At 41.0% G+C, this 15,680-nt stretch overlaps 1 protein-coding gene across 2 annotated transcripts in view; it reads left to right on the top strand.

Annotated features, from left to right (window-relative positions):
• PDGFRB (platelet derived growth factor receptor beta) overlaps nucleotides 1–15,680 on the top strand; it is a 76,904-nt gene that overhangs the window by 23,228 nt on the left and 37,996 nt on the right. Inside the window, exons 1-4 of one of the 2 annotated variants that reach the window (XM_080991371.1) lie at nucleotides 9,980–10,125; nucleotides 10,353–10,435; nucleotides 14,220–14,492; nucleotides 15,089–15,355. In XM_080991371.1, the coding sequence (XP_080847497.1) occupies nucleotides 10,094–10,125; nucleotides 10,353–10,435; nucleotides 14,220–14,492; nucleotides 15,089–15,355 (655 nt within the window). In that variant the 5' untranslated portion in view covers nucleotides 9,980–10,093. Of the gene's footprint in view, nucleotides 1–9,979; nucleotides 10,126–10,352; nucleotides 10,436–14,219; nucleotides 14,493–15,088; nucleotides 15,356–15,680 lie in introns of those variants that run through there. The other variant, XM_080991372.1, reaches the window with a different exon arrangement.

Below are 15,680 nucleotides of genomic sequence, written 5' to 3'. Positions count from 1 at the left end.
ACCCAAAACTCTTCCAATTAATTTTAGTGAATGATGTGAAGGATTTTAATAATTTCCTTTAATTTAAGGGAAAGGGGTAGGTTTTTGACATTCATTGACCCATGGATATACTTGAAAACATATAAAAAAAAAATCTGAAACCAAGTTTTAAAAAAAGAGTAGTTTTCAGCTATCTTGGTTTCTTAGCCCTATCTCAAGATGGAATCAATTCTCTCTCTCCCTTCCCCCCCCCCACAATGCCGAACAAGTTGACATCACAGAAATAACCAGTCCCTTTCAGTTGGTCTGTTCTTTTTGATACAAGCAAAGAAACTCTACTAGCTTGATGACTGCCAGGGTAAGTGTTCAGGAGCTGTACGTGTGTATGGTTACGCTGTGGGAAATCCTGTCTGACACTACTGTTGAGATAGTCCAAAACTGATTTGAGCTGTTCACTACATCTGGCACTGTGCTTTTCAGGGACTGAAGTGCCTGTTTCCCATTCAGAACAGACTGTACCCCAGAGTGATGTGACCTCTCGTCTCCTCTTCCAGCCACATTCCTTTTTTACAATAACAAATCATTCCCATGATAGGCTCCCAACTATTTCCTGTTGAGCAGTTCTGTGGTAGGGGCAAAAAGGGTGACCAGAATCATTCCTGTTGCTACAGTATAAATCCTAAAGGAATAGTGGTGGTTGAGAGAGGGGAAAAAAATAAACAACTGTCCATGGAGAAAGATAAGGGCTGTGTAAACACAATGAGGCTTTTTCTGGGTTTATTTGGACCTCACCATAGCTGGCACTTGGATGGATTATGAACGTATGCATATATTCTTACATTCTGAAGATGTAGGGGGCTAAGGAGGGTACTGTGCAATCAGCTTGCCAGAGGATGCTCACTTGAGCTCCTTTCTTCAGTTCTGGAACAGTACTTTTCTAGTTCTTCTCATCCTTTAATTACTTGGGGATGCGCGGTAGCTGCATCATATTATACTTGACTGCTACACTGTTAAGCTGCGTGTGAAAAAGACATTGTGCCTCTGCCTATTTCCTTGAAGTGAGGAGTAAAGAGGTGAGGTATACCCAGTCCATGCGGCACAGAGACAGTCACTCTGCCGCTGTACAGTGCCAACTGTTGATGCAACCTGCTGATGAGCTATGATAGAAATTATTCTGACAAAGGATCAGTTACACCTGCCAAGATCCCCTCTTCTACAGAGCAACAGTGTAAGATCCTCATTCTCAGTCGATTGCATATGGTCTGAAACTCTCCAGATGTTTTGTACTACAACTCCCGGCTCTGATTGGAGTTGTGGCCCACAGAAGCCAAAGGGCACTACACTAAGAAAGGCTGACGCAAATGTCACCCTTTAGTAATAACAGCTGCTGCAAAATGGGTTTTCTCTGTTAGAGTCTTGAGGGTCACGTATGAGTCTGGATCACAGATCTTGCTGGCCACACATAAGAGATTCACAACTTCCATACGACAGATTTACAGCCAACTATTTGGCCATTAAAGAAGGTGGACATTATTTTCCTCTTTTCTTACTTGCCTCTTGATGTAAGCAGGGAAAAGTAACATGGAAAGAGGTTCAAAGAGATAAAAAGGGCACACTCACTTTTGCAGTTCTGCTACAAACACGAACATATTTTTTATTGCAGCCCCTCTCTTCCAGCCTAACCCAACTACAGCTTATCCTTTTAACCATTTTATCACCTCTTACTCATCCACCCCAATTCTTGATATGCCTTCCTATCTCCAGATGCAAATGCATGACGTTAATTATTTGTATTCCATCTGGTAAGGTCAAATGTGTGGCATTTGATGGAATCCACATGGATTTTAAATGAAATGTAGTCTTTGAGTCAGCATGAAAGCCCTTTCTAGGAGTATGAGAACAGCTTTAGTGAGCAACAGAAAGATTTGTTCTCCAGTGTAGTACATTGAACCCTTCTGGGAAAGGGCCACGTTGAATAAACAGGAGTGCTCCCTCTCTTATTTTCCTTTTATCTCTTCCAGTCACGAAGTCACAATTTGAAAGAAACAGAGCTAGGAATGATGGAACATTTTCACAGAGATTGGAAATCCTCAATATTTTCTCGAGGTATTCATGTTTAATCATTCCACCAAGGCAGATATACAAGGGACAATGTAAAGACCCCATTATAAGCACTACTTCATACACTCCAACATTTCTCAAATGAAAATAGGGATGTCCCATTCCATAACGCTAATTTTACTATTTATACCCCACACTGCTTACTGGGTTTCCCCAGCCACTCTGGGCAGCTTTCAACATATTAAAAAACATCATTAAACATTAAATATTAAAAAAAATTCCTATACAGGATTGTCTTCATACAGGTCAAGAGTAAAATAACTCCATACCCTCCAACATTTCTCCAATGAAAACAGAGACATCCAACCATACCCTCAAACATTTCTCCAATGAAAATAGGGACATCCTAAGGAAAAGTGGGACATTCAGGGATCAAATCAGAATAGGGTTTTGTTTTTTTGTTTTTTAAAGGGCTGGTATAATTTTAGAGAAGTTGTGTTCAACCTGTTCTGAGTGGAGTCACACTCCCCTTAAAGGATCAGATTCACAGTTTGGTGGTACTGATACAACCATACCTCACAGTGCCTACAGGGGCTGCATGAACCACAGCCCCTCCTGGACAGAGATAGCCAACATGGCCACTCCAAAACATTGTACATGGAACTGCCTTTGAAGACTTCTATGGAACTTCAGTTAGTACAAACGCAGTGACTAGTTTGCTAAATGGGATGGGTTAGTTGCTACCTAAATGGTTTGGGAGCTGACTGCCTGAAGAACTGCCTTCTTCCACACAAGCCTGCCTGAACCCTCTGTTTTTCACTGGATAACATTCTTGGTGTGAGATTAGACAGAGGTGACTGGACAGAGACAGGCTCTTTGGTCATAGTGCAATGAATGCCCTTCCTATGAAATGCAATCTGGCATCAATTCTGCTGTCCCTTTGGTATCAGAAAAGACATTTTTATACTCCCAGGAATGTAGTATAGTATAGCTCTGATAGATTTTACTGGTTTTATGGCCTCTGTTTATATGCTTTTATTTTTGATTTTGTGCTTTTTTATTCAAAGCCGATCAATTGTATGCTGGTCTAGAAATTTTATGCTGAGAGTGATCTAGAAATTATATTAGCTAAATATAATGATTTTTATTTTTTTTTAGAATGTAGAGGTTGGCACTAGTGAAAACTGTGTCTCTTTAATCTATAAATAGTCTTCATTCATAAACATAGAGTAAGAAACGTTACAGTGCAGCAAAAATATTCAAATCTATTTTTTTAAAAATATAAAATAATTGCCAGATCTCCTGGCATACCAGCTCCAGTTTAAATCTATGTTATTCACATGTAATTGGAAATTGTGGCAGTATATATAGAATTGGTTTAAAATTCATATTACAATTAAAATAAATCTGATCTGCCCTAGAAGAAAATCCTTACTTTCCATCAGGGTTGTTTTACAATGGAGATGGATATAAATGCAACTAGGCTGCTTATATGGCATATGACTGTTTAAAAAGCTAAGTAAACAGGAAGTAAATTCTTCCATGTGAACAAGACCTGGGAAAGCAGGAAAAAAAATCACAAGACTTTGGGAAAAGTTGATGAATAAATCAGAAACACATTAAGATTTGCTGGTAAATCAATTAATTCAAGCTGAAGTGATGGAATAAGAAAAATATCTGGTGACCACACGTAATTTAAAAACTCATTTCCCCTTCAAAGCTGAGCAGGCAACCAGGAGGCCAAGACACAACGTCCTGGTTCAGCAGCAGTTGTTGCAGCCAGGCCTGGCACAGTCTTTAGGAGCTCTGCTGATGCAGTGTAAGATTTTGGCATGACTTCTGGTTTAGTTTTTGCTTCTCATGCCATTATGGGAAGAAAGCTGTTTTTTTGCATTATTCTGTCCAGTAAATCCAAAATAGTGCTGACACTAGTGCTACTTCTCTTTATGTTGGATATGCTACTACTACTACTTATAATTATTATTTATTCATTAAGTTCAACAGCAGCTGCAAATAGCAGCTTCCCTCATGTGCCAAACAGCAGTTTCAGCAGGGGCAAGTTTCACACTGGAAAGTGTTACACTCCTATCCTTTTGCACCATAGTCTAGATCATGGGTAGGCAGACTAAGGGCTGGGGCCGGATCCAGCCCAATCGCCTTCTAAATCTGGCAAGCGGACAGTCCAGGAATCAGCGTGTTTTTACATGAGTAGAATGTGTGCTTTTATTTAAAATGCATCTCTGGGTTATTTGTGGGGCATAGGAATTCGTTCATCCCCCCCCAACATAGTCCAGCCCCCCACAAGGTCTGAGGGACAGTGGACCGGCCCCCTGCTGAAAACGTTTGCTGACCCCTGGGTCTAGATCCTGATCCCCACCACCAACGGCTACCATTTAACTTAAAAATGTGGAAACTTTGATCACCAAACAGTATGTTTAACATAAAGTGTAGTTTGGCCTGTAGTTGAGTTGGTATTACTATCTAGATATTATAAACTGGGATTTCTGACATGGTGGCAGTGCAGAATCTGACATTCTGCAGCCATAGTGCGGCCTACCAAGTCCCATAGCCTTCCCACCTGGCGAATCTTCAGTATATGATTGCACCCAAACAGATTTATTTGTGGCATTTACTTTTATGGTCCTGCATCTGGGGGTCTAGGCTGTTCAAAAGTACGACATGTTAAATGGTTTAGGCTTTAAGGTATTTCCTGTTTGTCAGCCTTTTATCTGTGCTCTGGAGACAGTGACTCGTCACTTTTCTCATGAGGATAAAGTTTGGTGACTGAGCCATAATGGCAAGGACCAGTGTTTAATTTCCAGGGGGAAAGCTGATTAAATCTACTTGAGAGCCACATCCTGTGGACCATAAAAATGTTTTTAAAGTAAAATAAATAAATACTTATGTTAGTATGGTAACATAGTGCTGGCTTGATTTCCACTAGTAATGCAGTTTCTTAGTCCCACTATTAACTCCTTGCTGCAGTGAGAAATAGCTCTGTACTGTGCCTGTTTGCTATTCCACCCCCCTTAAAAACAAAAATGAAACCAGAGTACATGCATGCTGCAGAGGTGATTACTGAAGAGCAGGAATGCAGAGCCAAAGAGGAACAAAACAGGAAGAAACTAGAGGGCAGGGGATGAAAGTGCAGTGAGGAAAGGTGCTGGTGTTCACCAGGATTATTATGTTTTTTAAATGTAAAGGTTATATGAACCTGATAGTTTGGTAGGGCAGAGAAAGCTCAGCTTCTTAGAAAAGCAATTTTAACATGGGCAAATAGCTTTCCAAAAGGTGCCATGAGCAGCAATGAGCAGGAGTATGCCTTTGGTCACCAATGACGCCATGGGCACCATCCGTCAGCTGCCCATGGCATCCAAGTGAGGTCCTTCCACAAGGCACAATCAATCAAAATTGGAGCACTAGCAGAGCGGGTGGGTGGGGGAACTTAGGAGGGGGTTGCATTTCCCAGCAACATTAACTTGTGGTTTGAGGGCTTGCAAAATGAAATTTCCCCACAACTGATGTACTATCTGGAGGGAAAACATTTGGATTTCCTGTGCAGCTGAGTGATGTCTGCACATTCCCTTGAAACAGTTGTTTGGAAAGGGACTACTTCTTGGGAAAAGAACATTTATTTGCTTCTTTGTTTTTCTAGCCTTCTTCAACCTGAAAGTTCAAGAGGATAACAAAAATACGTATTTTTTAAGAGTGAGATGTCATTATTAAAAGCTACCCTATGTACACCTTCTGTCACCTTCACTCTGAAAGCCAGCCCAGACTGCTAGGACTCTGCTTGGATTTTATTACACCTGCAGGGTGAGACTGTTCCATATCTAGGGAATGGTCACAGAGAATGCCTCATTGCTGTGTGAGAACAGTATCAGAAAGAAGATGTTCTTGGCGGATCTTACAGATTGGAATGGGATATATGGGAGGACCTAGTCTTAACGGTATATGGGGCTTAAACCATTTAAGACCGTTTATGTAGGCTAAAACCAGGTAAGAGAAGGGAGCTAATGATCACGGCTGCAATATTCTCCAGGTGAGTTGTGCAAATCGCATAACAGAGAGACGAATCCAATTTTGATACAGCAAGCAGGTGTGCGAGTGAAGGGTGCTGGTTCCTTCACATAGTCCCCATCCCAGATTGCTGAGCTAAGCACTCAGGGAAGCAAACTGGGGGAATAAGCCACTAGGGAGGAGAACACTGTACTCCTCAACCATGCTCCCCCTTTGCTGATAAAATCAGATCCACAAATGTTATTTAGATATATGATATGGGCATGCTCTCTTCAGGCAGAGAGTTACAGCAAGTGCTGCTTCTTGCTGAACAAGTTGCTATCTCGTGGCAATCCTAGCCAACTTTTCCCCTCAAGCGTTTTTAATTTCCCAGGAATTTGCCATCTTCTTTGTTCTTTTGTAAGTGGAACATTCTCCTTTCTGTTTGTTTCTTTGGCTCTCTGGTGTTCCTTTTCCATGCACCCCGCCCCCCAGCAGAAGGGATAAACTAGGGTTTTGTGAGGAAGAGGCTAGTACTTTTAGTGAGCGAAGCTCAATCTGGTTTGCTGTTAGTGGTTATAGTAGACTATTCTATTCTAGTCTACTAACATGAGTTTGACCAAACTGAGGGAGGCAGTGGAACACAGGAGTGCCTGGCGTGCTCTGGTCCATGGGGTCATGAAGAGTCAGACACGACTAAACGACTAAACAACAACAATATGACACAAATTGGTTGTTTTACTTCGCTCTGGCCAAACAGTGAGTGAGTGAATAAGAGACAGAGAAGAAAAGCTTTTGAAAGAAACAGAGTACAAGGTAAAGGACGGGGGGAAAGAAATTGACTGGACCATAAGTGTTTTGTGACATAGCCTAGTGAATTTCATATCTGAGCTGTTCTGCCAGGCCTTTGGTCTGGGCCCAGTCTGACCCCCTTTTTTCTGTGGGACGCTGTATGTAAGTGGCTTCCTTGGCTCTTTCTATCAGCCCATATGAGACCAGCATGGGTGGGTGGGCCTGGTGAACATTTAATATTCCTTACCCCTATGGCTGTGATTTGTGGGTTCCCACTTAATTTTATTCTGATTTTGAACTGTATTTTAACCAATTGTTTGATTTTGTGTTTTTATGTATTATATATTTGGTGTTAGCCGCCCTGAGCCCGGTCTTGGCTGGGGAGGGTGGGGTAGAAATAATAATAATAATAATAATAATAATAATAATAATAATAATAATTTCCTCCCTTTGAATCCTATGGGAATAAAGGGAGCAGCTGTGCATAGGAAAATTGAATGAATAGGCATTTCCCTATAAATGAGATTCTCACCCCACATTTTACAGTGGTACCTCTGGATGCGAACGGGATCCGTTCCGGAGCCCCGTTTGCATCCTGAGCAGAACACAACCCACGTCTGGACATGCATGGGTCGCTATTCGCCGCTTCTGCGCATGCATGTGATGTCATTTTGAGCGTCTGCGCATGTGCGAGTGGTGAAACCCGGAAGTAACCCATTCCGTTACTTCCAGGTCACCGCAGAACGCAACCTGAAAATGCCCAACCTGAAGCTACTTTAACCCGAGGTATGACTATATACAGTTATCAAGCTACTATTGTGATATGAAGGTTAGTCCTCGTGGGATATGGAGAAGTTCTCACTTCTGTTCAGAAATAGTAATACTCTAATCCTATGCATGCACATTGCGTTTAGTGTAACGTATACCCAAATATGTGTACATAGAATGGCAGCCTAACTTTTCTGGAATTATCCATTTATTGTTTTACAACACTTGCCCATAATGCATATGTATCATAATGGTTCACAAAGCACTTCACAATAATAAAATCAGGCTGATAGATAGATACTCAGAGTGATAGATCTGGAATAGCAAGTCTTGTATCATGTGTTGTATCAAGGAACGTCCACCAGGGGGGTAGGGGTAAGGAGGTGTTTTTAAGAGTCATATTTTTGAGAGCCCTTTCCCCAGTTAAACTGGTGTTTCTGCTGCCATCTCTGGGCATGTGGTATCAATCGTTCACAGTTCATAGAGCTATTACGAGCAAAAGTCACTGGAGTCACTATGGATGAGTGATGTACAAAGACCCCTGCCCAGCCTTCTTGCTGCTGATGGTGGTGGCAAAGAAAGCTCATGAGGGAGGGAGGAATCTTCTTTGCAGGCCAACATGTGTCCCTATAGTTCCATAATTCTAGTCACTAGAACTGTGGAATGATAGAATTATGGCCGAATATGTCTTCTTCAAACAAAGTCTTTTAAAAAAAAACCTTGCAAAAATATTCAGTACATACTTAACACAAGAAATATGATAAACAGATTGTATAAGCTGGAATCTGTAATGTACTAATCTCTGCATGCTGGAAAGGCACATATTTCATTTTGCTAAGGAAAACATATCATAGGAAGAGGCGTACAAATTACACCAACTGTCTATTGGAATTTATTTATTCTTTCAGTGGTCTCAGCCAGCCAGATAGGATTCTATCCCAAGTATTGGTGGTGGGTAGGGAGCTGGGTGAGTGATTCAGATTCCAGCAAGGCAAAGCCAGTTTCCAGTTCTAGTAAGGCAATGCCAAATATGGTAAGGGTCAAGTTCCAGCAAGGCAAAGTTCAAGCAAAGCAAGTAGCACCCTGGATAGCTCCATGCAAAGCTCAGGCTGAAAGGTCATGCAAGCAAATTCGAAACGCTTCAATGGCAGGCAAACACAAAGCGAGCCCTAAATAGAGCTGCAGCTCTTTCCCGGGCGGTGATCTCCCCTTCCAGTGCTCAAAGCCTCTTCATTTAAAGGGGTCTGGCCCAATTCAGCAACCAGGGGAAATGATGGTTTCACTGAGGCAATGCGAACTCAACAGACTAGGGAGGTGCTGGCAACTCAGACTCTGCTTTTGCTAAACCTTCTAGTGCAGTGGGAACATATGGCAATGATATTTCCTCTGAATCCCTGGCCTTGTTCCTTGAAGAGTCATGACAACTTTCAAAGAGTCATAAGAAGACAATGAATTTCTAATTGGCCACTGCGCTTAGGAAAGTTGGGTTTTTTTTTTTAAATAGAATCAGTCACACACCATATCATATATAGGCAACAGCAAATCCATATGCAACCCCATATATTTTAGATTTTTTAAAAGAAAGGATTTTAAATAAACTGTGAGTGTTAGAGACCAATCACATAACCAGGCACAGCACACCCATGAGGCAAAAGTGCTGATCTCACCAAAACCTGACAAGATATTGTGGAGTGCACAACATCTCACAAGATTTCAGTGAGATCTTGTTGGAAAACAGCACCACTTCTTCGGTGAAGGTGGCCTAGTGGGTGGTGCGATAGGCCAGGGCAGGGCAGGTTGGCACTTCCTGTTTTGCATTGAGCGGCAATACAGGATGCATTGTCCTGCTCATCGTCATTCACTATTTTACTGAAAGTACCCTCAGTGGCATACTGAATATACATAAGAACATAGTAAAAAGTACTACAGCCAGTTTCTAAATAAAGAGTGTAAGCCTCCATCTTCAGGCTCACTGTTTCATCTGTAAAGTGGGAATAAAAGGAATTTACTCCACAGTTATATAATTTGCTAACTTGGGGGGGGGGGAGAGAATCACTGTATAACCCCCAAGTGTTATGATTAGTAATCCTCACATGTACAGGAGAAGTGTTGTTGCTCAGAAGACATATATAAAAACCAGATGAGTTGTAGTGGTTTCAAACATACACACTCTGTACACCTACTATATCCAGCTAGTAAAATAAATTGGCCCTTAGATGACGCAGGAAGTACCATGAGTCGTCACAAAGATGCTTCATAGCTCATTAATCTGGAATGCTGTGGTTATGATCCTATGCTAACGCTGTTCCAAAATTAAAGCTGAGGAATTATGAGCAATCCCTGCAGACTCTGTTTGGATCTTCAGCAATCAGCATGCACTCAATACACAACCAACCTATAGTGTGGAGGAAGATAGCATAGGCTGGCTGTTCACCAACATTGATCCAGTGTATGACCAGTCCAAGGATTTGCACTTTGTGGACTTGCCTTCTGTATGAGGCTCGCTTCAGTGTTCATTGTCAAAAGGTTGGCAGCAAAAAACCATATTGAACTTTTGATTACCTTGGATTTCCTCTCTCCACCTACACTGGTGGTCCCTGTCTGAGGTTGAGAAAGAGGATGTTAGTAATTAAGTCTACAGGGAGAAGATGTCTCCTGTGGAATTGCTAGTCACATTTGTAATCCCATGTTTTCTCCAAAGGAACTTGGGTATTCTCCAGCTTTCTACTCACAAGAATTTGCTTTTTTAACAGGGCATTGCTTGCTACGAAAGGAACTCCCATGATGCGACTTCTGTTTTTGAAGATGTTCCTCTTCTTGCTGTTCTTTCTCACAGGTAAGGAAAGACAGATGACTAAGTGTGTCTTTGTGAACTGCTCAAGGAATCCCCATGGTGCACAGGACAGATAAAGAGAAAAGGAGGTGCAGATATGGCAGTTCTCCTGTTGAGACATGTCCCCCTGTCTTAGCCATGTGCTTGCAGTCTTAGTGTGCAGACCTAGTAGCATTTAAATGAAAGACATTTTTTCCCCCTCATAGGCTGCAACATGCTCATTTTCCTGTTCTTGTAGGGCAGGCCTGTACAACTTGCAAAACAGGAATAAATACGCAGCCCACAATTCCCTTTATAACAGCTATGAGGAACTAGATTTAGGTCGCAGACAGAGGCTTGGATGAACCCAAGTATGTGCAATGTGCTTCTGTATAGGCAAGGGAGAGGCTAATTTTGCTTATCAGTGGTAGCCTCTAAAACAAGAATGGGGAGCCTGTGGCTCTCTAGAAGTTGCTGGACTTCAACCCCTTTAATCTCTGGCGATTGGCCATGCAGGCTGGGAATTGGAATCCAACAACATCTGGAGGACTTTAGGTTCTCAAGCTCTGCCTTGAAGGTCGGAGGCTTTCTCGAGCATGTGCTAGTTTAATGTTTAAATGTTCTCTTTTCTCCCTATAGGGTGTTATTCATAGGTTATCAATAAAAGCCAAAAGTAAATAAATATCATTTATTTTGTTGTTTATTATTTATTTAAAACATTTATATGCCACCTCTCTTTAAAGTAATTTCTCTGCCTTGTAAGTGAAACAATTGAAAATGATTCAATATACAATTGCAAACAATCTGATAAGAACCGCATATATCACAATACATAAACAAAAAGGGGTGGAATGGGCTGCTGCCACAGAGGGTCCAAAACCTTTAGGGAGATTTTAAGGGGCATATAAGTGTTGCTATCAGAAAAGGGAAGTTGAAACTACCCTGTGTTTAAGCAGAAGTACCCTCATGCTTCTCTGAAGCTAAACCAAATTAAAGGATTGTGGGGGGGTTTTCAGAAAGTTTACGTCACTTTTTAAAAGGGATGCTTCTGGTGGTTTGCTGTATACTCTTCCTGCTTTTTTCAGATGTTGTGTGGTATTGCTTCAAAAAATTGCAAAACCTGCTTTATCAGAAGTGACAGTGGGATGAAAGAAATGTTTGTGTGTACATAGTAGGGTTGTCAGCTTTTCATCATGTTGCTGTGTCCTGAAACCCAGCCAGATGGGCAGGATATAAATAAATTATTATTATTATTAAGCAGCTTTATGTGCAAACATTAGCAGGTTGGCACATCCACTCAGTGAAACGCTTCGCTTGAAGTTGCCATTGCTGTTGGATGGACTGAGTTCACCTTGGTCGCTTATAAACAGCAATGCTTAAGGAATTCATTATTTGTGAATTTCAGTATGAACTGATCTGATCCACATCTCCTGGATTATTATGCAGATTGAAGCACAGTTATCCCTCAGTCTTTGCACCTTTCTTGGCTTAAAAAAAATACCCTAATGCATATAAAGATGGAGAAATACATTTAGAAATGTGTGTTTTGAGGGGGGGAGTTTCAAAATGTATATTTATTAGAAAATACATTCAAAAATATGAATTTTGAATTATTTTAAAACTGGAGATTAAATGGAGAAATGGAGCACATGCAAACCAATACAGACCAGAAATAAAGTGATCTGTTCATCCCTATTTGCAAATTGTGCAGGTCTCTTATAGTGTTTTTCTCCTTCTTTCTACACAAATGGAAGATTTCTGGCAGAGGTTTTCTGGCAGCTGAAGAAGCTGTCTCTCTGACATCCTTAAGGCAAGGGACCTTCAAAATAAAGATTTTGTGCCTTGGCACCAAATGAAACATGAGTACCTTCACTTTCTTTACGCTCCAAGAGCAAGGCCAGAACTGCTTCCTAGATGCCCATGCTTAAAACTTACTGCTTCACAGTCTCCACTGCTGTCCCTCAACATCCTGTTTTCCCCCTGCTACAATTACACCTTTTATTCATGTTATTTTGTAAATGTCCTGAGCATAGTAAGTCTCTGTTGCTGTATTTGTGGGGAACATTTATTTTTTATTTAGATGTGGGCAAAATATGTTTAAAAAGCAGATCAGGGTGGCTGTTCATTTGTCTTAAAACAAAAACAAAAACAAAAGTCTTTCAAATATTTTGGGTCTCTTTATTATATTTTTCTGTTTTTGTTGTGTATTATTTCATTGTTTTTAACATTTGTAAGCCACCTCTTAATGGAAAGGCAGGGTACTGAAAAGCACCATAAATAAATAAAATAATCCATATTTTGGAAGCTCAGATTGATGAGTTTTGAAATCCTGGAATTGGCAGTACTACATGGAGAGATAGCCTGGTGATAAATCTGCAAGAATCTTTCTGTCTTTCTAGCTGCAGTACACATTTCTAAACTGAAGCATTTTGCACTCTCCTTTCATTGTCCTATGCAATGGGAAACGATTTGTGACAGTTGTACTTCCATGACCAATATAATAACTGTGGGAGCACAATTACACAATGAGAAGGAGGACAGTTAAGTGGAGTATAACATATCCTTCTTATATGGCTGTTTCCACTCTCTAGTAACATTGGGAAACCTCTCTGCAAAAGCTAGGAAGCTGGCAGCTGTGATGGGCTCATAGGAAGCAATTCAGGAAGACATTGTCTACCTTGACATTTCCGAAAGATTTCCTGGCAATTTTACTTTTAGTGTTGTTGTGATTTTCCTCTCACATTTGGAACATGACTAGATTTATCCAATACAACATGCAAATGAAATCACATAATGGAAATAAGTGTCATGGAAGACACTTCACCTTTTAAATACCGTATTTTTTGCACCATAACACTCACTTTTTTCCTCCTAAAAAGTAAGGGGAACTGTCTGTGCGTGTTATGGAGGGAATGCCTACGGGTGGCATGCCTACGGATTTTCCTCCTCTAAAAACTACTTGCGTGTTATGGTCGGGTGCGTGTTATAGAGCGAAAAATACGGTACATGATAGAAAAAAGCAATGAAATGCAGTTTGTTCCTATGAGTCTCCCCTTCTTCAACTTAGTATTAAAAAGCCAGAATATTAAACGTTCTAGGAGAAGGAAATATATGCATTATCCTGTGGCTTTCCTATGGCCAGGCATAGGCAAACTTGGCCCTCCAGCTGTTTTTGGACTACAACTCCCATCATCCCTAGCTAACAGGGCCAGTGGTCAGGAATGATGGGAGTTGTAGTCCCAAAACATCTGGAGGGCCGAGTTTGCCTATGCTTGCCTTTGGCCCTGTGCTGATGTCTGACAGTGCAATCCTATACATGTCTACTCAGAAGTAAATTTTATTTAATGTAATGGTATCTGTCTCTTGGTAAGTGCGTAGAGGATTGCAACCTTAATTATCTATTCACACCATATAATCGTCATTGAGCAAATCTGTGTTTTCTTTATAATGTTTGGTTTTGCCATAACAAAGAAATTAAGGACCAACACCAGGCTCTCACTTTTGGTTGAGAAATAGTAGGTGGAGAAAGAGGCCAATTATCTCATATATGCCTATGAATTTTCATGAAACATCTGTGATTGACCAGTGTGTTAGAACCACTAAAGCAATCAGGATTGTGGTTGAGCTTTGCATGCAATTCAAGAGTTAAAACAATGAATGCATGATTAATGATTAATGACTACTGCCATGTATTGTAAGTTGCTTGGAGACCTTTGGGTAACAAGCAGCTAACAAGTTTTAACATCACCACCTCAGCTTCTGAACTGTGGGACTTTAGTGTTTCTCTTATGATTTGTTTTTCTTCAAGGACTGCCACAAACCAGCTCCCTGGAGATTTCTCCTAATGACCAAGAAGTCATCCTCAGTCTCTACAGTGATTTTTCTGTGATATGCTCAGGGCAGAACGAGATTTACTGGAAAAAGGACAGCAAACACGTATTAGACACTGGTCTGGAGAGAAGGGACAACACTTTTATTAGCGTCCTTACACTCAGGAATGTGACTGGCTATGATACGGGTGAATATTCCTGTCTCTACAAACAATCGGCAGAGGAAAAAGCCATCTACATTTTTGTACCAGGTATTGGTGATTGCAGTGCTTTGCTGCTTTTAAGTCTCTGGGTTGGTGTGCATGCATGGAAATCTGGAAGACTAGGATATATAGGAGGATGTTGAAGAAAGGTGATATCTGGTGTGGTCTGGGACTGTGAATGCTGCAGGTTATAACTTTGTGGCATATGCATATTCCACAAAACCCTACCATCTTCAGATATGGCCCACCTTAAAGAAATAATTTAACTTAGATATATATATAATCTTATTTTGCAACAACTCCAGTCTGACAAGAGGGAAACGCTGCTTTGTCCAAGCTAGAGAGAAAATAGGACTGTAGTATTCCAGTAACACTAGACCTGATGCAGAGTCTCTTCCAATTCAGCCTTATTCTGTATTGTTTTTAATATTAATAATATTTTAATATTCAGCTGGAAGCCGCCCAGAGTGGCTGGGGAAACCCAGCCAGATGGGTGGGGTATAAATAATCAATTATTATTATTATTTATTGTTCAGTTTACAAATGTCTTATGCCAGGAATTCATCTTTTTTATTATTGCTACTGAATATGATATGTGCTGTTGCATAATTAATTGGTTTCTCTCCACCTTCTTCTACCTATAGACCCCTCTTTGCCATTCGTACCTAGCAGCCAAGAGGACACATTTGTTTTCACCACAGGCCATGGTGAAGACATTATCCCATGCCGTGTGACAGACCCCAACACAAGAGTGACCCTTTATGAAAAGAAGATCGATGACCCAATCCCCAGCACTTATTTTGCACAACAAGGCTTCAAGGGGTACTTTGAAGACACGTCCTACATCTGCAGGGCAACATTAGACGAGCAGGAGTTTGACTCAGAAACATTTTATGTGTACAGCATCCAAGGTGAACCTTTTCATAATACTTTCCTCATCTAATGTGGGCAAAGGAGTTGCTCTTCAGTTAAAAGTTACGGTCTTTCTGTACTGAAATACAGCAGCCTAATTTTGTGTTTTGGTGTTGAGTATCACCCATTGAACAACATGTAGCAGATGAAGCCAGTCCACCCTCCTGCCCAAAGTGCAAGACAACCTTTTGGAAGTGGACCTGCTCAATTAAAATTGGCCATGTCCGCAGAGTGTTCAGTGTGCTTTGCACCTGGAACAGTTGCCCGATGTAATGGAGTAATCTCCATTGTGTTGCCATATTTATTCTTCAGCCTATGCTGAGA

This window comes from Podarcis pityusensis (assembly GCF_964106645.2).
Source record: "Podarcis pityusensis genome assembly, chromosome: 2".
Taxonomy (NCBI): Eukaryota; Metazoa; Chordata; class Lepidosauria; order Squamata; family Lacertidae; genus Podarcis; species Podarcis pityusensis.
This window is presented reverse-complemented; position numbering and strand designations above follow the sequence as displayed.